Source organism: Blennius ocellaris (assembly GCF_963422515.1).
Source record: "Blennius ocellaris genome assembly, chromosome: 13".
In the NCBI taxonomy this organism is placed as follows: Eukaryota; Metazoa; Chordata; class Actinopteri; order Blenniiformes; family Blenniidae; genus Blennius; species Blennius ocellaris.
The window spans coordinates 12,565,380-12,588,148 of NC_137662.1; the positions used below are offsets into that span (position 1 = coordinate 12,565,380).

Consider the following 22,769-nt stretch of genomic DNA (forward strand, 5'->3'; position numbering starts at 1 on the left):
CTTGATGTTGCACTGTCCACAATTTTAAATACACTTAGTCATGCAACGATTTGTGAGAGAAAACCCAAGGTTCTGCCGCCTGGCAGCGGTAGAATGGCAGAGCACTTGAGCCCTCGCTCCCCCTCCATTTTTAATCACACCCTCTCTCCGGCAGGATTTGCTGGGGTGTCTACAGAACTGGTGGAGTGCTGGGCGGCTGAGCGGTACTGTCTGGGCCCACTGGCCTCAGGTGCCCAGGGCGTTACTGCAGCTATTATCTTGCTTATTTATATATTTGTTTGTTTTACACTCAGTTTATTTTTATGTACAGAAAGTGCTGCTCAGGTTCATTTGGTTGAGGAACCGTTTCTTGTTGGGAAGCGTTTGGATCGGTGTGGTCACAGTAAGTGTGATGTATTATTATGTCATCAACAAGGGTATTGTCTGCACATCACAACTGATGGTCCCAACCCCATTAAAGACAGCAAGAAACTCCACAAATATACCCTGACAAGGCACACCTGTGAAAAAAACCCCAAAAAACTTTCAGGTGGGGACCTCATGAAGCTCAATGAGAGAAGGCCAAGGGTTTGTCATGCTGTCAACAAATCAAAGGGTGGCTACTCTGAGGAATACACCATACAAAGCATGTTTTCGGTTATTTCACACTTTTTTTTTTTAATTGTCTACGTAATTCCATAGATGTTCATTAGTTTTGATGACTTCAATGAGAAACTACAATATTAGTTAAGAACATAAGGAAAAATTCATTGAATTGGAAGTGATATATATAAATTCATATGAGAGTAAACCTTGTCTTATTTCTTTATTTGTATGTGTTTGTAGAGATGTCTGGAATTAATTAAGATAAAGTTCTATAGATTGTTTTTTTTTGTGCTTTGTGCATTGTATACTTGTGCATAACACTTTTTTTTTTTTTTAAACGGGGGTTATTAGTTCTGCATTTTATCTTTTTCTTTTTTAATTAAACTGGAACCCTGCGGTGTGTAAACCGTCTCACTCGGCTCGGTTCCCCCCGGGCTGTGTCGTCCTCCGTGTCCCATCATGGCGGTCCTGTGCGGGCCGGGACTCTCCAGAGGAGGGACCGAGGCGAGGAGGAGGGAGGAGCAGCCCGGAGCGGTGACGTAGGATCGGAATGAGGGAGTGAATGTTCCGGGTCACAAACTGGACGGGAGAGGAAATTAACTCCAGGACGGAGACAGAGGGGGAAACAGGAAAAAAAACAAAAAAACAACAACAAACAAACTACAACAAAAAAACCCGAGAATGCCACCTTCTTCCTCACCGAGGTGTTGGATGTGTTTTCTCCGCTCAGACGGGGGCGTTTAAATGCGACGTGAAACGAGGAATTAGTGAACGGAGGGGGAAAAAAGAAAAAAAAACAGGTGCCTGCAAACTGTACAAAGTGAGAGAACGACGGGGGAGAGATTCTCATGTCGGAGACCAGCGAGCCGACGGCAGCTCGACGCGTCTGAAGCGGGACTTTACCGAGTGTTTACAGCGAGTTTTTTTCTTCTTTTTTCTTTTTTTGGAGCTCCGATCGGTCCCGCCGTACAGCAATCTGTTGCATCCACCTCCTCGGCGGTCTGTTTATCACACGGCTACGGGCTTCATCCCCACCTCCCCAGCCCCCCCGCCATGTTTCACTGTATCCCCCTGTGGCGGTGCAACCGTCACGTTGAGATGATCGATAAACGCCACTGCTCGCTGCTCTATGTGCCCGACGAGATCTACCGCTACGGACGGAGTTTGGAGGAGCTGCTGCTGGATGCCAACCAGCTCCGAGACTTGCCCAAGGTAAGCAGGCAAACTTCCGCCCGCCGTTTGTATGCGTGTGTGTGTGTGTTCTTTTTTTTTTTTTTTTTTTTTTTTTCTAGTTTAAATGGCAGGTCGATTTCCACGCTCGCCGCTCCGTGTGCGCGCACGAGAGGCGGCCCCGTTGCTGCAGCCCGTGTCGGATCAGGTGTCCCGTGAGAGTCCGCCGGGACCTGGGGACTGCTGATTACGCAAGATCAGCGAGGAATCACGCTCCGTAGGCGGAAACACGCACTCTGCTGCTGCACCCCAGGTTCAATGGAAGTATGTGGCAACGTCCTGAGATCATTGTCAGAGACTTCATAGCAAAGCTATGGCAGGAGGCCTGATGGTGTTCTACCTGTTTGGACAGGTGCAGAGGTCAGAAATGCCCATTAAGCTCTTTGTGTTTCCAGGAGCAGCCTTTTAACGTCACTGGAAAAATAAGCCAAACCATGCCACAATACCCTGATTGCTGTGTTTCTTCCATGATGCCGGATAAGGCCAGATTGAATAATGACTGTCAGTATTAGTAATGCTCAAATGATTGCAGAAGCTCGAAGATAAGATAGGTGTTAGATTTAACAGCTGTGTAAGCTGCTAGCGTTCTTGTTCCCGACCTTGACCTCATTGAAAAGAAATCTAAAACCAACTAATACTTTAATAAAGACTGTGAAATTTTGCCCAATGTTCTATTCGTGAATTCCATTTTTCTTGCTTAAATCAGAAGTGCAGCTGGTGATATGAACCACCAAAGGATTACTTGTTTTGAGAATCATTGCATAGATATTAATTGTAATTGATCCAACATCATCAAGGAAGTGTGCTACTTCGTTATTTGTTCAGTTTTTTTAGGTTGTAGTGCCCATGTTCCTCTTTTTGAATTGTATAAACCCAGTGCGCTCACTGTATAATAGTTTTCCATTTATTTTAGTTGCCCTTCCATCATGATAGAAACCAACATTTGTTGTCATTCTAAAACATATCAAGCATATCTTCTCCGGCATTTCAGGTTGCATGGATAAATGGCTCCGCTCAATACCATGTACTCAGCCTACTCTTGTATTCATATGTGCATGACCCTGACTTTAAATCAGTCACACCTGGATGATTCTAAAAAAAGCTAAAGCTACCAGACTCCTACAACTTGTGAACAGATGCACACATTCTGAATTAGTCATAAATGAAAGCACTTCATCACAGAGGTTCTATTTTTGCCTATTAGAAAGGACACAGGAGGAATGCAGGCTACTCAGTGTGAATTACTGACAGGCTAACTGAAGTGAGAATATACACTATTCCACTCTTCTTATCTGCATGATCATCCGGACTAAGTGATGTATTACTTGAAGGAATGTTTACGTTATGCCCCACATTGAAAAGTATCCTATTACAATTTCTCCGTTTGTGCTTGAGACTGAAGTTTGCTGACCAGAAGTTTGATTCTGACATTTGTATGTCCCACAGCTCCCCGAGAGGCAATAGACTTTGTGCTTTTTCTCTTTCCCATTTCCAGCAAAACTGGTTTCGTTTGTTGTTCTGAGTGGAGTTCAAAACTTGGAAATTGTGCAACGTTTTCTCTTCAAGAGCAAGCAAGTGTGTTCAGTACTTTACTGGGTTTACAGCTATTCCTGATCAGTTGCGCGCAGAACAAGGATTAGGTCTCTTGAGAAATCATCCTTGCCTTCGTATAAGTAAAGTCACGGTGGGTCAGATGGAAAGCTGATTGGGTTGACGTGCAACTTTATGTCCTTGCACTTCATCAGCTCCATATTGAAGTTCAGGAGGAACTGAAAAACCCATTTCTCTGACAGTGAGAAAATCCTTTTAAATTAGTTTGATCTAAAGACAATAAACGGGGATAGTTTACACAAAGTCCTCAGAGTGGAGAAAAGGCATCACACTGAATGTTTTCTGGGCTTGGCTTTGGCCATAGAAATGTGACGGGCCTGAGATAATGCGAGGAGCTGTGCCACACTGCTCACTTTGCCCAGGGAAGAGAAGCTCAGGAACAGGTACTCTGCCTCAAAACAAAGGCGGCATTATGTGTTTTATCTGTTTTGTTCGCTTTTCTGTAGTGCTGTTGTGCGAACGAGCGTTTTCTAACGAAGAAACAACAAATTGATAAGGTTAGCTGCAAAGTACGGAGCAGTAAAGCCATAAACCGACTCACAAAAAGAACACAACATCCAATTTACCTCTATATTGTGACACTTCACTCTTCCAACGGGACAATTGAATTGCTTGTGTCCTTGGTTCACAGGAGCTAATGACTGACGCAGTGGATCGTTTCTTTTCTTAGGAGGGGAACTGCTCTTTGGCTTGTAACTAATATCATCAATGCTTGCTGAGTGAACCCAAGAAACATCAAACTGGATGAAGCCTCGTCCGAGTCCGGCTCGGCGCTCAATGTGCGTCCCCCATCGCATTTGCCTCAGCGGTCACAAACTGTGTTATTCCAAGACAACTGACATTGTTACTGCGTTGGTGAGAGTGACCAAGCGCTAGAGCATTGACACCGTAACATATTTCCACTAAGCAGATAAAGAACAAAACATGCTGAAGGTTGTTTTAATGGCGAGGTTTTGCTTTGACAGTAATAAGATGAGGCAAGTTCAACTGGAGAAGATGGTTTTAATAGTTTTCCCAGAGAAATGTTTGCTAACCAAGACCGTGAGATGTCTCCGACCATGCCGCTGCCTATTATTTTCAATATAATTGTGATTAGTTTCTACTTGTGCTGAGACAGTGACCCGACTCGTCAAACACAAACTTGTGCTTCTTCGTTTCTTCAAAGTTCCCCGCGAGCATGTGGCCCTTACCGTACACACCGTAGGGCCGGATTGTAAATAGCACTGTTAGCTTTCTAAACAATGCTCAAAGTAAGAACCTAACAGCAAATGCAGAACAGGAATGTGAGCTGAAATACTTCTGCTCGTTTGTCCAGTTTAGAAAACGGTTTGTGCGCAGGCCTCGGCTTCAGTGAAACTAAATGTTAGACGGGTGTCAGAGGCAGTTTTGGTCGGAGTCATTAAAGCTTTGTCAGGAATACTACTACGGTATGCCGTCTACACAAGTTAAACACACGAGAAGGTCGGACTCGTTAAACACATCTTTCATTATAATGCCGTTCAGCTCGAGTACAACAAAGTACAACCTCCAAAATAAATGCGAGTAAAACAACACTAAACATAATTAACTTTTAAAGGGTGGAGAGTAATCAATTGAAGTGTGCCTTTTATAAAGGAGTGAGTGAATAATAAAGTAATTCTGAGGTGTAACAATTATCCAGGTATTTGATTAGTTAATATAAAACGCAACATTGAGTACTAAATATAAAACAAGGGGTCATTTTATTCTCCACACAATAAAAACCACCATCATTATTTTCAGCTTCTTCGATGTGAAAATCTGATTCATTGTTTTTGCAAAACGTGACAGTGGAAGTAGCTTTAACTCTTAAATGTGTGGTTTGTTTTAACTTGTACAGTTTCTTCTTGTAGATTTATTCTTATTTTATTGACATATATGTTTTTTTTTCCGATTGTCGGACACTAGTTTGAAAACAATTGTTCATTTATGCAGAAAATAAGCAATAAGTGCCGTTAAATCTCAGACACTGCTGCCCTTTTGGCGACGTGAAGCCTTGAGAAGTCAGAAACGACATGGGCGGTGAAAGTGGTGATGGAAATAGGAGAGGATCCACTTTGGGGCAGGAAGCCGACAGGTTTGTGACCTTTTGTGAAGCGGTAACAGAAGTGGCGCAGTGAATCCCACAGCAGCAGCAGCAGCAGGCTGGTGCCCGAACTGACCGACTAACTTTCTATGATCTACAAGCACTGACATAAAGGTAGTTTACGGCTGCCTGTCCACGTCTGACACGTGGCCGAGACCGTTTTTAACTGTACTCCATATGCTGTGATATTTAATACTGTACTGCCTCCCACAGTAACTTGAATTAGACTCCAGAAAACCTCCGGTACTGTGGTGTTTCACCTCCGTTTTGTCCGTGGCTCTGGTCGCAGAGAAGTTGCTGTTTTTATTTATTTATTTTTTCATACATGGGGAAGTACAAAACTTTCAACCATTTTTATTTATTTTAAAAAAAATAAAATGCTTCTTTTACGCCGAAAGACCGTAGGGCTGCGGCTCGAGCAAGCAGTGACGGAGGTGAAAGTAAAGATTGAAACATTGACTCTGGAGTGGTTAATGTGTTCCTGACGAGGCCTGTTTGGGTTTTGTCTGTCATACATGGGTGATTGTGCGGGGCGGGGTGTGGAGAGACTCTCAGCAGGAAGAACAGGTTTGCTGTCAGTATGTCGGTGCAGGACTCACAAAGCCTGTTAACTTTTAGAAACACAAAGCTGGTAATACGCAGCGCAATTATAAACGCATCCGTCTTTGTTACTCCTGAGTTTTTCTTTTTTATTGTAACGGACAAAAGCGCCTCAATGGTTTCTCCCTTTCTTTTCTCCCGAGCTCAAAGTCTTTCCTTTTCAACATTGAATTTTCCTCCTCATTACCTGTGTGTGTGTGTTTGTGTGGCAAAGAGGAGTGGCATATGCTGGAAGCAGGAAGCCTGAGAGCAATTATCACTTTGGTATATCCTGCTATAAAAGAAAAAAGGAATTTGCAGAGCACACCTACTCGGTATAAAAGATGCATGTCGTACAACTAATTTGTCATTGGAAGTGCACGTGTGAGGAGTTAAACTACATTATGAAAGTGAAATTAAGGTGGTGCTCATGCAAACACGCCGACAAACATCACAATACAGGTCTGGTTACTTGATGAAAGACTGGATTAGAGATTGTCAGAGTTGTCTTCAGACTTTGCAGCGACACGAGTCCTGTTGTAACTGGGTGGAGTTTGACCTTTGGACTCTTTGGCCTTCTTTATCATGCGCACTTTATTAAAAGCCCTCTGGGCCTGTATGTGGATAACAAGTAATTAATTTATTTCACAACAGGCACTGACACCTTGCTTTGCAGTAAGATTAGATCTGCTTTTCATTTTGACGTTCAAGCACGTTGTTGGGGGGGATTTGGCTCGTTGTGTCTGGATCTTTAATGTGGTTGGTAAACAGATACAGTGCTGGTACATGGGTTTCTTTAAGTGATGCAGGTGGTGAATTACTGAGGAAATTACATTGTTGTTAAATATTTATCAGAAATGATTAAACCTGGTAACGCTCACAGTGGTTGACAGTTTAAAAAAGAAAATATATATATATATATATATATAATGACCTGCATGGCCTCTCTGTGCATCAGCCAGACAAAAAAGGGAACTAATGAGAATAATGGATATTTCATTTCCACATCGCTATATGGCCACAACATTATATTGATGAAAAATAACTTCTTTTAAATAATTTGTTTTGTCATAAATTACCGTTAGCATGTTTAAAGAGAACTGAAGATCCAGGTAAAATGTAGAGAAAATATCAGAGTCATGAAGTGATCGATTGATCTCAGGATGGCTAAAAAGGTAAAACACTAAGGGTTGATGATGTCATGGCTCAGCTCTTCAGGCTGATTGGCTCGCCTCCTAAATGGCAGCGCCAACAAGCTGCATGCGCCTGAGGGGGGGGGGGGAACGAACAAGCTTTCTCGCCCCTCATGCCAAAACTTTACGAGAACCTGAATCCGTGTTGTCGGCTACTGGCATCACCACCACGCAGGGAGACTCTGCCTGCTCTTGTTCTGGGCGTCAAGTATGCGCTTGTGATAATTGCTTTTGCCTTCTAAGTCACTGCGCCATCTGGTTGTCTTTAACTTGACCTGACATCAACTCATCAGAGAGGAGAGAGGGGTATATGTTAGAGGTGGTAAATAATCCTCACTCGGCAGGCATGAATAAAGTTTACATTGAACCTTGTCAAGCGGTGCCAGTTCATTTGATCACAAATGTCATTTTTTCAGGATGGATAAATTATAGCTTGTTTAAAAAAAGAAAAAAGTCTTGTTTAATAGCAGTCTTATTCTGATCTTTTCAGGCCAAAAGAAAAAAAAATCAATTTGATGGAAGTTGATGGTCGAGTTTATTATTGTGCTCCTGCTCTCTCTACATCAAACCTTCCAAACTCCCTTTTTCCCCCACATATCGCCTTCTGATCGTTTGATTTACCATTCCCTGTTGGCCTTTATCCACACACAGGTTCTTTGACACATCATAACCTCGCGTCAAAACATGAGCTTGAGAGTAAATTTCAGCAGAGCTCAGCGAACCTGTTTCGACGCCACAACCCTGAAGCTGATGCCGAGTTCCTCCGCGCTCGCGTTATGACTTCGACCTGTGGAGGAGGCAGTGACACTATGTCACCCGTCTCCAGCTGACACATCTATCACGACAAGCTCTTTGTGTCATACTGTGAGCGCTGAATGTTTCTTCTGATTGTATGCCGGAGTTCATGTGACTAAAATGGAAAACACGCTCAGCCATGACTATATTTAAAGATGCTATGAAGATAGAGATACCTGTTGTGGTTTAGTGGAACGTGAAATTCTGGATTTGAAATATGCGTTTTAAGAATATTACTATATTGCGTCGAGTTCAATTGACCGCTGATTTGTATGCTGGATGATTTTTATTTATTTTTTTTTCTCCCTTCACATTTCAGCCATTTTTCCAGCTGGTGAAACTAAGAAAACTTAGCCTGAGTGACAACGAGATCCAGAGAATTCCACCGGAAATAGCCAACTTCATGCAACTGGTAGAACTGGACGTCTCTCGAAATGGTAAGAGGAGAAAAGCACGAGTGAGGCACCAAAGCCGCGCTATGAGCCAGACTTACTACATCTCAGTGTATTTTAATCAAGACTGCTGGAATATGTCTCCAGTTGAGGAATGACTTTAAAGAGTTTACAGGGATAGATTTACTCCTGATCAGCAAACAAAAAGCCCTGTTTTGAATTTACCCCTCTCACACTATATATGTGTATATTGAAGCTGTTATTTATTTTTTTTCTACGTTTGAGTATAACGTACAGAAACGTTCAGGTGTAATCGGGTAACTGTATTAATGAGATCCGAATCATTTACATGAACTTCAGAGACGCAATAATTACTAAAATCTTGGTTCACATGTTTCAGTTAATTGTTAGAATTATTTTATTGACATAACATTCAAACTTTCTGCAGTTTTCAAAACATGCAACGTTTTCTTGTTGAGCTCGCCCGTGGCCGGCTCGTTGGGAGCGTTGCCTGTGTTGAGCGATTTCCTTTCCTTCATCCTGAAATTCATCTCCCCTTCACTCCACAAACCTCTGACGCATTTCTTTCTTCTATTCACGTTATGAGTATGGCACTTGATATTTATACAGTTTGTTTTCACAAACGTTAAAGAAAACGAATCAATTGAAAGGGTATACATGCACAAAGACATCAAATAATAGAACCCCAGAAATTGGGGTCAGGATGGGATTTTAGGTTTCGTAAACAAGCTCATTTATGTGTTTGTTTTGAGGCATAAAGTATTTGCTTTTAACTCTTTTTTTGGGGGGGGGTCAAAAGAGTAATGCAGGTTTCACTCCATCGGTTTCCTCGAGTGGTGTCTTTGTTTGTTTATATTGAACTTGTGTTTTTATTTTCTTCTGTTATCTCAGGTCTTTGCCTTTCAGGTTCTTAAAAGCGTCAATAAAAAGTGTCATAACACTTGTGTTTTCTCCGCTATCAGATATTATGGAAATTCCAGAGAGCATTTCACACTGCAGGTTCCTCCAAGTGGCAGATTTCAGTGGAAATCCATTAACAAGGTAATTACATGACAGTTGTTTTCATTTAGCAACAGGGGAACCGTGTACTTTTAATTTTAAAGATCTGTTAAAACCGTGTATAACTCCAACTTTACAAACCCAGGTGACAAAATGTAATGAAACATCTAAATTTGGAAAGAGAAAATTCAGATTGTGAGCTGCTCTCTTTATGTTTACCACAAAGGACATTTATACACTTGACAGATTGCAGATTTGCGTCGGTTTGCTTTTCTTGGTGTGGGTGAGATCGCGGCTAATTTGCACCTCTGCAGGGGCAAAACCACACGGGTTTGCGGTATAGAGGGAGGAGTGACTAGTATTACAAAGGCACGGGTGTTCAATACTTTTAGAGTGCACACACACAACCAAACAACACTTTTTTTTTTCCACAGTAGTAACCCAATTTTGCCCACTCTGAAGTCCGTCCAGTTTTAGCCATTTAACAGATGTAAGGATGCGTTCGCAGGGTTGTGTCCGACATAATGAGGTGCAGCCACACTACTGTGATATAATGAATTAATTTGAACAGAATAGAAGCTTTATGTTGTGTGTTTTAAGACATTTAGATTAAGCTACTGCTGATTTGGCTATATTTTATTTATTTAATAAAGCCTGATGGACTGAAATTTATAAATAGGAATACATATTAGAAAATATTAATTTTTCACTTTCAACTATAACGAGGTCCAGAAGATCTCTGGTGACGATTAGTCACATATCAGGACGTGCTGTGCTTTGGCTTCTGAAATACACATTTGACTTTCTGATTTTAAGACTTCGTGTCTGTCAAGTGGATAGAATTCATTTTGAATCCAAAAAGAAAATTCTTAGCAGCACAAATGACACAGATGTTGTGAGTTTTATTCGCCTTTTCTGCATACTTTTATTATTGTGAATTGTTTTATCCAGCAGCGCCTTTGGTAAAGATCAACCTTTGGTGAACACAAGCCTTTCTTTTTAAAACATGTGGTAAACCTACCTAGCAAAATGTCCTAGTAAATGGCTGCTGAATGTTTTGTTTGCCGTCGTCATTTCAGCTTCCCCGTTTCTGTTTGATCTTCCTCGATAAACCGTTTCGGCCAAGTTTTCAACACGAAAGTGATCTGAACAAAGACCTCCGTTCACTCTGTCAGCAGTGCAGATGTCTAAAAATGCATGCTGTCTACATTAAACATGCTTTTATTGACCTATTTGCTGTGAATCCTTTCGCCTCTTTCTCTTGCAGATTACCTGAAAGCTTTCCAGAGTTGAGGAATCTCACATGCCTCTCCATCAATGACATTTCATTGCAAGTCCTTCCAGATAACATTGGAAAGTAAGTGAATGCACTGTTTTGAACTTGTGTTTCAAAGTTTGTCACTGAAGCAGAAATCAAAGCGTACACCAGTCAGCCATAACATTATGACCACCGTCACGGTGCCTGTTAGTGGTTGGGATTTGGCAGGAAGTGAACATCTTGTCCACAAAGTTGATGTGCTTGGATGGAGAAAAAAAAAAATGGAAGAGTGTGATGATTTGAGCGAGTTTGACATGGATTAAACTGAGATGGCGAGATGACTTGAGTTGAAGCGTCTCCAGAACTGTAGCTCTGGTGTGCCGTTCCGGCTCTGCAGTAGTCAGATCCATCAAAAGTGGTTCAAGGAAGGAAAGGTGACGGGGTCATACGCGACCATTGGTGAACACGGGAAAGCCGACTGGCCCATGTGGCCCATTATAACAGACGAGCTGCTGTATCTCAAAGTACTGCAGAGGTTACTGCTCGTTCTCATAGAAAAGTGTCAGAATACACATTCCATAGTAATTGGTTGCAAACGGTGCTGTGAAGTGTGTCTCACCTTTTAACTTCTGCAGAAATTTCCATTTTGAGTGAGCAGAAAAATTGAGGGAAAGCTCAGGTTTAGAGATAAAGCGAGACGAGCCTGGTAGAGACGACTTGGACATGTGCTGAGGAGAGATAGTGCACGAGAAAAATGATGTTGGAGATGGAGCTGCCAGGCAGCCCTCAGAGGTGATTCATGGACGTAGTGAATGAGGAGGTGGAGATGCTCCGTGTAAATGAAGAGAAGGCAGGGGATCGGGTGAGACGGAGACTGATAATCCACTATGTTGACCCCTGAAGGGAACTGCTGAAAAACGAATAGGTTACGCACTCAATGAGCAACATGCTGTTAAAGAGCTTTTAAATCTTCTGTTTTTTGCAGCATTATGCCGTGTTTTGTTGGGTTTCTCTTTTAAAAGCACCTAGAAATGACTTGTTGTATGTAGTGTTATATAAATAGAGTTGAGTTGAATTTACAATCTGAACAAGATCTGGAATGATTTTTGTCTATTCAGCATGTGTTTCTTCGCTTCTTTTGATCTCACACTGACTCATTGTAATGATGCCAGATATTGAGGTTGATCACGGCGACAAAGTTCCGCTTTCTATTGTTTGTGTCACCTCAGATGATATGTGTATGTGTGACTCTGCTCAAACATGGTACTTTCTTTGCCCCGCTGGGCAAAAGTTGCATCGTGAGAATCATCTGCTACACAAATGGAGTGCTCATGTCTCTAGTTGCTCCCTCTGCGAGAATACCTTCCAGGATAAACGCCGTCTCACCGCATGGGGGGGAAAAACATACCAGCCACATTACTCCTCGCAGACACATCAGTCACTGTCCTCTTGTTGGCCGCATTGTCTTTGTTCATAAAAGGGATTTAATCCAGAGGAGTCTGAGGCATGTCTGCTATCAGTCTTATTCCTACTAGGCTGAGTTTATTGCTGAGTTTAGACATGATTGAATTTAATAAGAGAACTATGTGCCTTGAGGTCAAAAGTCCCATGATGTTTTAGTAGATGTTTGGATTTCAAGTGCTTACAGGTCGACAGATATTATAGACGTGTGAAAAGTTCAGAGATTTATTGATAAAAGTAATTGTTGAAAACAAGGATTATATACTGCTATGACCATCGATAGCCATGCTCTCAGTATTTCATTTGTAGTAAATGATTGTGCACTTCAAACAAGCTTCTACAAACCAGTTTAGAATCAGTAAAATCCTAAAAATCAAACAAATCAAACAAATGTTTGTTTTGATTACTCTGGGTTGGTCATCTTTAGTAATTCTGCAACTGTATGATTGTAAATCTCATGCTTCTCAGAAACTCTGTTTCTTCTTTAATCATGATTGATTTCAGGTTTCTGCCAAATATATAAACTTTGTAAAATCTTTTTTTTGTGGGAATTGGATTACTGTTTGGGCATCATTTCCCATATTCTTCATGGTGTTCAGTGGTGCCACTTTGCCCTTCTTTAGCATGTTGGTACAGCTTGTTCCACACATATGTCCTGTATTTATCTTGCATAACTCAACGTCTGAAGCCCTGCACTGTGTCAGTGCGCTGTCTCAGGGGATGAAAGCAATGAAAACCATAACGTGGTTGGAATAACATGCAGTCGTTTTTTTTGAAAAAAAAAAAGATAAGATATATGTCCAAGGGGTTAAATGACATCAGTGGTTTATCTTGTGAGACGGGACGGATTTCTTACAAGAAATAACGCATGCAGAGACCCGAGACTCTCCAGTCAGTTAGGTGGTTGTTTTCGTTTTCACTGATGACTGAAAGCAGATTTGAGACGGGAGTATCTCTGAGCCGGAAGATTTTGTCTTGTCTTTTTAATCTGTGGCTCAGCAATCTGCTGCAGCACAAGAAGACCAGCCCCAGACAGAAATATTATCCAGAGGTGAGGGTATTATGTCATCTCCTCACAATATAGGGTCAGCTTGTCATTCCAGAGAAATGTAATATAAACCAAATTGGAAGCTCTATCCATCCATCCATCCATGAATTGAAGTTGTAAAGTGGTTTTAGAGCCTGCAGTTGTAACGTATGCATTTGTTTTGCGTCTACATCAAGGACACATTGAAAAACATCCCCACTTGTGGGTCTGCCTCTTAACACCGTGGAAAAGATAAACGGTTCATCCTGGCTTCAGATCAACAAAATAGACTTTGGACTGTTATAGTTATCTGCAGTCATAAAATCCTGTATTAATTAAATCGGAACACGTACAGCGACAAGGCACAGACGAAAACACCAGTCTGGAGCGATGACCATGTACTTTTTTCCGCAATGGCCATTTAGACATTTTGCTCTTCATTAAAAGTAAGCAGAGGTTGTTTATGCCACTGTAATTTGGCCTCCTTGATAAGACCTGACACACCGCCAAAGTACTTCCTGTCCTCAGATACGTGATTCTTGTGAGGCCTTCCTGTGGCCACTTATAGCTGTCATTAAAAACGTTGTTTTCAAACCACTCGGCGATGTGCTCATCTTTGGTTTTGTCTGTTTCTGCAGCCTCTCCAATTTGGTGTCACTAGAACTCCGAGAAAACGTGTTGACATTCCTGCCAGAGTAAGTATTCAACCAAGACATACAGCGCTGTGCTGCTGTGATTACACTGCTGCAGAGTTAAGCTCCTTACTAAAGACTATGCAAAGTGAATGAAGAGGATATCCATTGCATAAGATCAATAATTGAAGTGGCATTTCATTCTCGTTCTGCCCAAGACTTTTGCACAGGGCCGTCTGAAGGAACTGGACTGCATTTTAATGACTCTTGCATCTGTCATCCACAGATCACTATCTCTGCTTCATAGACTGGAAGAGCTCGACCTCGGCAATAACGAACTAATGAGTTTGGTGAGGTTTTTTTTCTCTTTCTTCTTCTTCTTCTTCTGCCCCTCTGGTGCCAGGAGTCTCAGACCTCATGGTTCACAAAATAAAGAGAGGAACACCCCCCCCCCTGCCCCCAAATTTCTTGTTCTTGGCATGTCCAAGTAGATTAGTATCCCTCGAGGACAGCTTTCACCTCTTATCACGCAGAGGGGACGATGACCATCTGTTTTGAGCTTTGGTTTTAAGTTGTAATCTTATGTGAGTGGTTGAACTGTGATGGGTGAAGCTTTACAGAGATAAAGCTGCCAAGAAATGTTTGGTACAACTTCCTGAGTTGTATTGGTTCCACTTCAACAGATTTCTTCACATTGAGCTTATTTATTGTTGGAAGTGACTGATATCGTCTTTTTGTTTCCTTCTCTTGTGCCGTCCTGCCTCTCCCTCTCACAATTCCCGGGCCTGTTCCTCCCACACAGCCGGAGTCAATAGGCTGTCTTGTCAGCTTGAAGGACTTGTGGCTGGATGGGAACCACTTGGTTGAAATACCTGCAGTAAGTCAATCATCACATTTCAGCCTCGAGAGATTCTGTTGTGTATTCATTATAATACCACAGTTTCCTGTAGCACTGAAGTCCCAGGTGAAAAATTAGACTAATGTGTCATTTTGCTGTAAGTGTGGATCACTGACTCCTTAGAAACCTAATTAAAGTGTCCAGAGACGCGCAGTGGTTCAGTGTTCTTTATTATTGTTTGGTGCCTGATGATTGTAGCACACTGAGATCTTTTCTCCTACTTTCAGGACATCGGCACGATGAAAAGCCTTTTGTGTCTGGACGTGTCGGAGAACCAGCTGGATCGACTTCCAGAGGAGTTGGGGTGTCTGGCGCTGCTCTCTGACCTTTTGGTGTCTCAAAACAACATCGACGCTCTGCCAGAATCCATTGGTAAACATGTGACTACTTCAGGCTTCATTAGCATGATTGGGATGTTATTTATGTTGTTGTAACTATGTGCAGCTCACTGACGCCTGAAGTCATTCAAAATAACCGAATGTGCTCTCACTGTTTTCTCTGTAGGAAAACTACATAAACTTTCTATCCTGAAGGCCGATCAGAATAGGCTGACGTATCTCCCGGAGAGCATTGGGAATTGTGGGAGTCTCACTGAACTCGTGCTCACAGAGAATCAGCTGGAGGTTTGTTTCTGAAATGTTTGGTTTGAATGCAACAAAAAAAAAGAAAAGAACATGTAATTAAAGGTGCAGCACATATTTTCCAAGGATTGACTTTTACAGGCTATGGTTGTATCCAACTGGAGAACAAAACATATTTCCTAAGCACATGCTTAAACCTGAAACAAATTATTTGTGAAAGGTAACAATAAAGTTAATAAAATTTGGTTCTATGTGAGGCATGTACTACGGCGCTGGTTGGGTTATATTTTGGAAGGTACTTTTTTTACAATGAGATTAGAAAAAAAGTCCCTTATCAGGTGAAATAAGTACGTATAGTGACAAATATCATCCAGTTGCACAAAAATATTCAATCATCAGTTTTTTTTGCTATGCTTTTCATATATTTTTTTGCACAATTCATAATTTTACTGCACGAGTCATGCATTTAAAAGTACTGTAATTGTATCAGTGTTGATATCGAAAGCTGAAGTTGATTTGCTCAGGGTGTTGTACTGATCCACATTGCTGACGGAGTGAAACAGAAATTCATCTGTCTGTGTTTTCTTTTTGTTTTTGCTTTGTGGGGTGATAAATGAACCTACTGTGAGCGGAGCACCGTGCATGAGAGAACAGCACCACTATACAGCCAAAACATGGACTATTAGATTGACTATAATATCTTTTATTTATTGTATACGTTGGACAAATGGCTATTAAATTATGAAAAATCCTTACTGTGTCTTTTAATCATGATTTCCTAAGCTGATGCACTTTGTGATTGTTGGTTTGGTTTATTGTTTCAGAGTTTGCCGAGAAGTGTTGGGAAGTTGAAAAAACTGTCAAACTTCAACTGTGACAGAAACAAGCTGTCGTATTTACCTAAGGAGGTAAGCTTTGCCTGAACGGCCAAACATCGAAAATTCACATGTTCTTCCACAACATTGTGGAACACGATGTTTCTCATCTGGAGTTTTTCATACTCCCGTTGTAGCATGACTGCGTCCCTCACCTACAATAAAGTATAGAATGGAAAGCACCCCGATTGGCTACAGTCAAATCTGGAACACGCCCCTTTGAAAGGCTTCATGATTGGAAGTCGCTTAGTTATCCAAAGTCCTTTAAAATAACATAAATCTATCTGCATTTGTTCAATGAACCACGATGTATTTCGTTGAGAGCTTGATTATTGCATGACAATGTCTTCATCTCACGGTTACATGTTGTGAAAACAAAAGTTTATTCGCGCTTGCTTCATCAGTGCCGTGGCATGTTGCGCTCTCTTATTCTATTTTTGCTGCTCAGTCCTCTGGTTTGTTCAGCTCCGGCTCGGTCTGAGTGCGTCCATTGTGTCTGTATGTGTCATTCTCTTCTAACCTCTTGTCTGTTTAAGTGAAAGCATGCCTGCTTTAAAGCTTCATCTGAAAGGCCTTTTTAAACGCGGCACAATGCCCCTGTGTCTTCATCATGCAAAGCCTGCAGTGTTTGTTGAAAAATAACAGTTCAGCACACTTGGCCTAGATAATGGATAGATTGCAGTTTTTTTCTTTTTTCTTTTTCACACCAGCGTTGCATGACATCTCTACCAATCACAGTATGACCGTGGCCTGAGTATTGACCCTGGCTTTGCTGAGCTACTTGACCACTGGCCCAGTTTAACGGATTCTATGGATTGTTGATTAGTTGCTCGTAATGTTTTTTTTTTTTTTTCCCCTGCCTCGATTTTGTTCCTGCTTACATTGGGATTAGGAATGAACATAATAATGAATCTGTGGCAGCTTCAGTTACCGCCGACTCTACTATTCTTTGTGCTTACACAAAAAGCGCCCATGATAGTTACTTGGGCAACTTAGCCTGCACTGTTTAGCATGGTGGCTGTAACATTAGTTGTATTTCAGTCATGTTTCTGTCTGAGCAGATTAATAGATTACAACTGGAGCTCAGCTGGCCCATCAGGTCTTTGTTTGGTCTGGCTTCGAGGCCTAATTGCTCCTAATTTTAGGTCCGTGTGCCACATCCCGTTGACATGTAATTGGTCTGCCATCCAGACCAGAACATCTGGGACAAAGCAACCAAATGCTGAGAGATTTACCCCTGTTGAGCATAAAAAAAAAACAACCCCCCCCCCCCCCCCCACACACACACACACACACACACACACACACACACACACACACACACACACACACACACACACACACACACACACACACACACACACACACACACACACACACACACACACACACACACACACACACACACACACACACACACACACACACACAAATAAACATACTTTTTCCTTTTTTAAATCTCAGTGAACCTGTTTTTAACATCAAGGACAAATGTGTACTGATTGCATTCTCTCTTCTCTCCTCCACAGATTGGAGGTTGTAGTGGTCTAAATGTCTTCTGTGTGCGAGAGAACAAGCTGACCAGGATACCCGCCGAGCTGTCACAAGCCACAGAACTGCACGTGCTCGATGTGTCCGGGAACCGGTACGTCCAGCAACCTTTTATCTTTCGAGTGCTGGAGGTGAAGACATGGTGCAGTGCAGCGAGTGGGCCACATAATCCAGAACACACTTTCGAACACTTTGCAGTGTATTGTGGGTAAAATCCTGCAACATAATTCACAATTGATTAATGGTTACTTGAAAAAAGTAATAGCTTTTTCCTGAGTTCTTCCTCCCTGTGTGATCAACTCAGACATTCACAGTGTTTTGCTGGAGGCTTTATGATTTTAGAAATCGGCAGCAGACCTGCGGTGGATATATTTCCTTATATATTTATTTGCCGTTTATGTCCAGGCTTGCCCACCTGCCCATGTCGCTGACGACACTACGACTGAAAGCCTTGTGGTTGTCAGAAAACCAGTCGCAGCCCCTCCTAACCTTCCAGACTGATGAGGATCCAGACACGGGCGAGAAGGTGCTCACCTGCGTGCTGCTGCCTCAACAGCCATATGACCCAGACAACAAAGGTAATGTTTTCCATCAAGTGGAAGCTGGAGGCCATCAGGGATGAGTTCAGTGTCTGTGAGTCATCTGTTATCGGGAGCAGTAGCTGTATGGAGACATTTTCCTCACACTCGTCCGTGTTTCACCTCTGGAGGTCCATAACCTGGAGCTACCGCTGCGACATTTGAGTAACACTCCTCATCAGTTCTTGCTTACTCTAGAGTATTTAGTGCCCTGTGGTTTTGATGACATTACATCAACGGGAGGCACTGTGTCCCGCGCCCTCTGATCCTTTTCCTGCAGTATCTGTTGATTATGAGGTCCTGTAAAGGATCACTGTGTCTGTACCAGCTCAGACCCTCTCCCTTCCCCTTGAGCCCCTCCTTGGTTATGTTTTTTTTTTTTTTGTTCAGAAAAGCAGTGGATTGGACAGCTAAAGAGGCTTAGCAGCGGCTGGCCTGCTGCCATTAAAAGCTCACCCCCTGGGTATCGAGATGCGGCCGGGAGCCGGCTCTGTCGCTGCCTGATACGGCAGTTTATTGTTTTTGTTGTTTTTGTTGTTGTTGTTGTTGTTGTTTTTCAGTCTCAGCATCCTTCGATTTAAGAGCCCAGATCTGTTAAATGTTTTTCATCAAATGCAAGTTGCCGGTGAACTTGGAAAAATGTATCTCTCTAAGAGAAAAGGCGGAGTTATCAGTTTGTCTTCTGCCATGCAGTAGCATTGCAGATGTAAAACTGGTGGATGTCAGCTGAGTGAGGCTGAGGTTGGGGGCAGGGGAAGATTGTGTTGCTGTAAGCCTGTGACTAAGCTGGGATTTGAAACTGTGATCTGGCAGTTTCAGGCCCTCTCTTATTAGCGCAGGTTATGTGACGGCTTTCATTTCTTGAGTTGGAAGATTGAAGGGGCGCAATCACAACAGCCATATAGATTTTAATCTGTTGAAGCATTTACCCCACTATGCACTTGCAATTTGATCTGAACATTTGAAATGTGTGCAAGGATTTCAGTGACACGTCATCTCCTTTTTTTTAAAACTACACCCGCAGGGTCAGACAGTCTTGCCCGCTGTGGAGCCCTGGAGAGTCTGGTGAATGACATGGCAGATGACACTTGGGACAACAAAGCCACAAACAGGATCAGTGCCATTCACTTCTTAGATGATGATGATGATGAGGAGGATGATGAACAGGTAAGATCAGGGAGCTCAAGGCCACAATTATATACAGTATGTGGACAGAAAAGCAGCCAATGAAAAGCCATACATTGACTTCCCTCCATCAGTTATAAATTAATGGCTACTGCAAACAGATAATTACCAGATAGTTATGGTTTCTACCTCTCCTACTGCTGGATTAGCAAAGGAACAAAGTTCATGTACAAACTTTATTTATTTACTCATTTCAGAGCTTGCACTTGAGAGGAACTGAGAGGATCGTACAATAACAAATAAAACATGGCTGCTGTCTTTATACATTCCGGGTTTGAAAGAGCAGAAAAGATCAAAAAGAGACCAAAGTGTAAAAGCTTTTCTCATGTCGGTGAGGGACGAACTACAGTCAATTTGACCTGCAACACATTCCCACTGACGGTACAATTCCAGAGAAATATTTGACGCGGTTTGTTAAACAAGACCTTGGAAATGACGGCGCTTCCTTTTTTTGTCTTGAGTGAAGAATGTGTACCTACAATTTGTAAATGTGATGTTTTAAGCAAAGTAAACGAAAGTACAGTATGATTTGGAAGTTGTTTTCCTTAAAGTTTGTGTTGTTTCAAATGAATCATTTTTATTTTTAGGCCATTTCTTAAAATTAGCAAACAACTCAACGAGTCCAGCCACAATTGTATTCCCATGTTGTACCACAAGATGGTGTAGTGACTCATTTTCATTCAAGCTTGGCAACACTCAACACTGCCCCCTAATGCACAAATAAGGCATTCTCTAGATCTTAGATGCTTCTGCATTAATTCACCCTCACTGTGTAGATGTAAAGAGTTACTGTAGCATATCCTTCTCCTCCTCTCAGGGAACACTACTGCGGCGGGCCACGCCTCACCCCGGCGAGCTCAAAACGATGAAGAAAGCGGCAGAGAACCTCCGCAACGACCTGCACGCTGCCAAAGGCCTGGACTCCAACAAAAACGAGGTCAATAATGGTGCAGACAGAGTGACCACGTCTGTGTGACCTTTACCTCAGAAATACTTTTCATTTACCTCCTGTGTCTGACCATGTCCTGCACAGTCCCGCAGCCCCCCATGCCACCCACCCTCCACCCACCCTCCACCCGTTTATCTTCTTTATTCATATCCCGGTGTGGCCTCCCCCTTCCTCCGATGAAACATTGGAACGTCTGTAACCTTACTCCATCTACAGTCCTGTGTAAAACTCCGTCTACCAGGGCCAAGGTGCCTTCCTCTTTTATTAACTGTCCGCTGCAGTCGTCTGCACAGAGACGCTCCACTTAAATGATATTTTACAGATTTGCTTTTTTTTTTTTAAATGACTCTTTTCAAAAGTATACATTAGCTAGTTGCACTACAAGTCTTGATATCACGGCCAGACCTTTTTAAATGTATTATATATTTGTTCTATATCTTTTTGTTTTTTAAAAACACTGGGTGAATACTTTTTACATTTTGGGCAAAAAAGCAGGAGTTTTTGGACCTACTGATTAAGGATTATTGTATAGTCGCCTGTGAATATTGATACTTTTATATTTTTTGGCAGCTCGGATGTAAATAAAATGTATAGCAAATTTCTTAATCAGTTACAGATTATAAAGCTATTTTTCTTTTTCAAACTTGGTACATTTTTATTTCTTTTATAAATCAAAGCATTGAACAAAACCCTCACTTATGTCTTATTCAGTTCATGTGATCATCACTGGGTGGATGGATTTGCCTTTTATCCTCTTTTTTTGCTGCATCTGTAAAACCTATTTTAGATAAATAAATTAAATATAAGTTGAATAAGTTTGGATTCAAGTACTGCACAACAAACTACCCATCTGCAGTGTAATTATGCAGAGGTAACGTTGCTGTCTTATTTATATGTGCTGTGCTAATCTGCTTCGTGATGTTTTCTCAATTAGATGCCAAAACCAGGTATAAATATTTTTTTTTTTAAACTTCTTTACCCTTTTTAGCAGAGTACTGTAAAAAATCATCAGAGCAGACTTGATGAGAATGAGGCTCGTACCACGAGGATGGCGTTTCTCTGAGATGCAGTCGTTCTACTTCCATGCACTTGTCGGCATTGCTCAAATTTTCTTTCTTTTATTTTTTTTTTTCATGGTACATGTTAAAATGTATTATTTCCTTTTTAAATTCATTGCAAAAAGTGGACCAGGGAAGATTGGTTCCAGCGTTTGTTTTATGTCTTTTTAATTATTTTCTGATCAAGCTGCACAAATCAAATCTCCAACTTTGAGGTTTGGATGACTTTTTAACCACTGATCAATAAAAGAGAGTGCAACACTAAATCATATGCTTGGTATTCTTTTAATGTTAGAAGTATTCATAGTAAAAATTAAAAAAAAAATTCTAATAAAGCAACTTAAAGTGTTTCGTTTTGAGGCGACGAGCCTGAGTCGTTCTCCTGCCCGTCTCGTCTGTCCAGCACGATGTCTCTACCAGCATGTCGTCTGTCCTGCACGTGCTGCATGTTCTACTGATGCTGGCACTGTCTCACCAATTTATCTTTTCTTTTTGCCACGATTATTAGTGACGTGAATATATGTCTTTAGAGTTTATGTTCCAAAAGAAAGATTGGCTCGACAACTTGGTTGGAGCATCTCCAAAACCTGCAAGTAGGTCATGGGTGATCACATTGATTTACGTGGTCTGATGCCGTCCTTTCTACAACTTCCAGGACATAAAAGGAACAGCTGTTAACATGGTGCCAGACAACATAGAACACCTTCAGAGTCCAGAGGAGTCTGTCTTCATACGTCAGGGATGGTTTTGCTGCAAAAAAAAAAAAAAAGAATTGCACAATGTCAGATCATTTTGTTATCGCTGATTGTGTCAAAGAAGGCAACAATTATAGAAACAGAAAATGTAAATGATGCGCCATCATTGATAGACTCATTTTCCTGGCAATGAAATGACAATGTTCAATTATCCATCACAGTCAAGTTATTTTCTTCAGAAATAAATTTGCTTTGAAATTTTATTTTCAGCAACAAGTGGTGTCCACTGACTATCTTCTCCAGGGGTGTAGAAATCCTCATACTAACACGTCTCTCTGGACAAGTTGCCAAACCTGGGCCCTCCCGGGCTTCAGCTGGGTGGCAAACAGAGATCGTCAGCAGGGGGAACGTCAGCCGCTTCCGGCCAGCAGCAAAGTGTGCAGCCGCTGCTCAAGCACAGATTACAACGTAGAGGAAATCTCACAACCTGAGGTCTGTTTCAATTTAGATAT

General features: G+C 41.8%; 1 protein-coding gene across 1 annotated transcript; it reads left to right on the forward strand.

Annotated features, from left to right (window-relative positions):
- Window positions 1–1,175: 1,175 nt before the first annotated feature.
- On the forward strand, window positions 1,176–21,798 carry lrrc1 (leucine rich repeat containing 1). Its single transcript, XM_080507828.1, has 14 exons — window positions 1,176–1,797; window positions 8,417–8,534; window positions 9,473–9,551; window positions 10,777–10,866; window positions 13,894–13,950; window positions 14,174–14,237; window positions 14,690–14,764; window positions 15,013–15,157; window positions 15,290–15,408; window positions 16,191–16,274; window positions 17,771–17,886; window positions 18,198–18,370; window positions 19,395–19,537; window positions 20,373–21,798. The coding sequence occupies exons 1-14, from the start codon at window positions 1,639–1,641 to the stop codon at window positions 20,529–20,531; spliced, it is 1,581 nt and encodes a 526-aa protein (XP_080363954.1). The 5' UTR covers window positions 1,176–1,638; the 3' UTR covers window positions 20,532–21,798.
- Window positions 21,799–22,769: the final 971 nt, after the last annotated feature.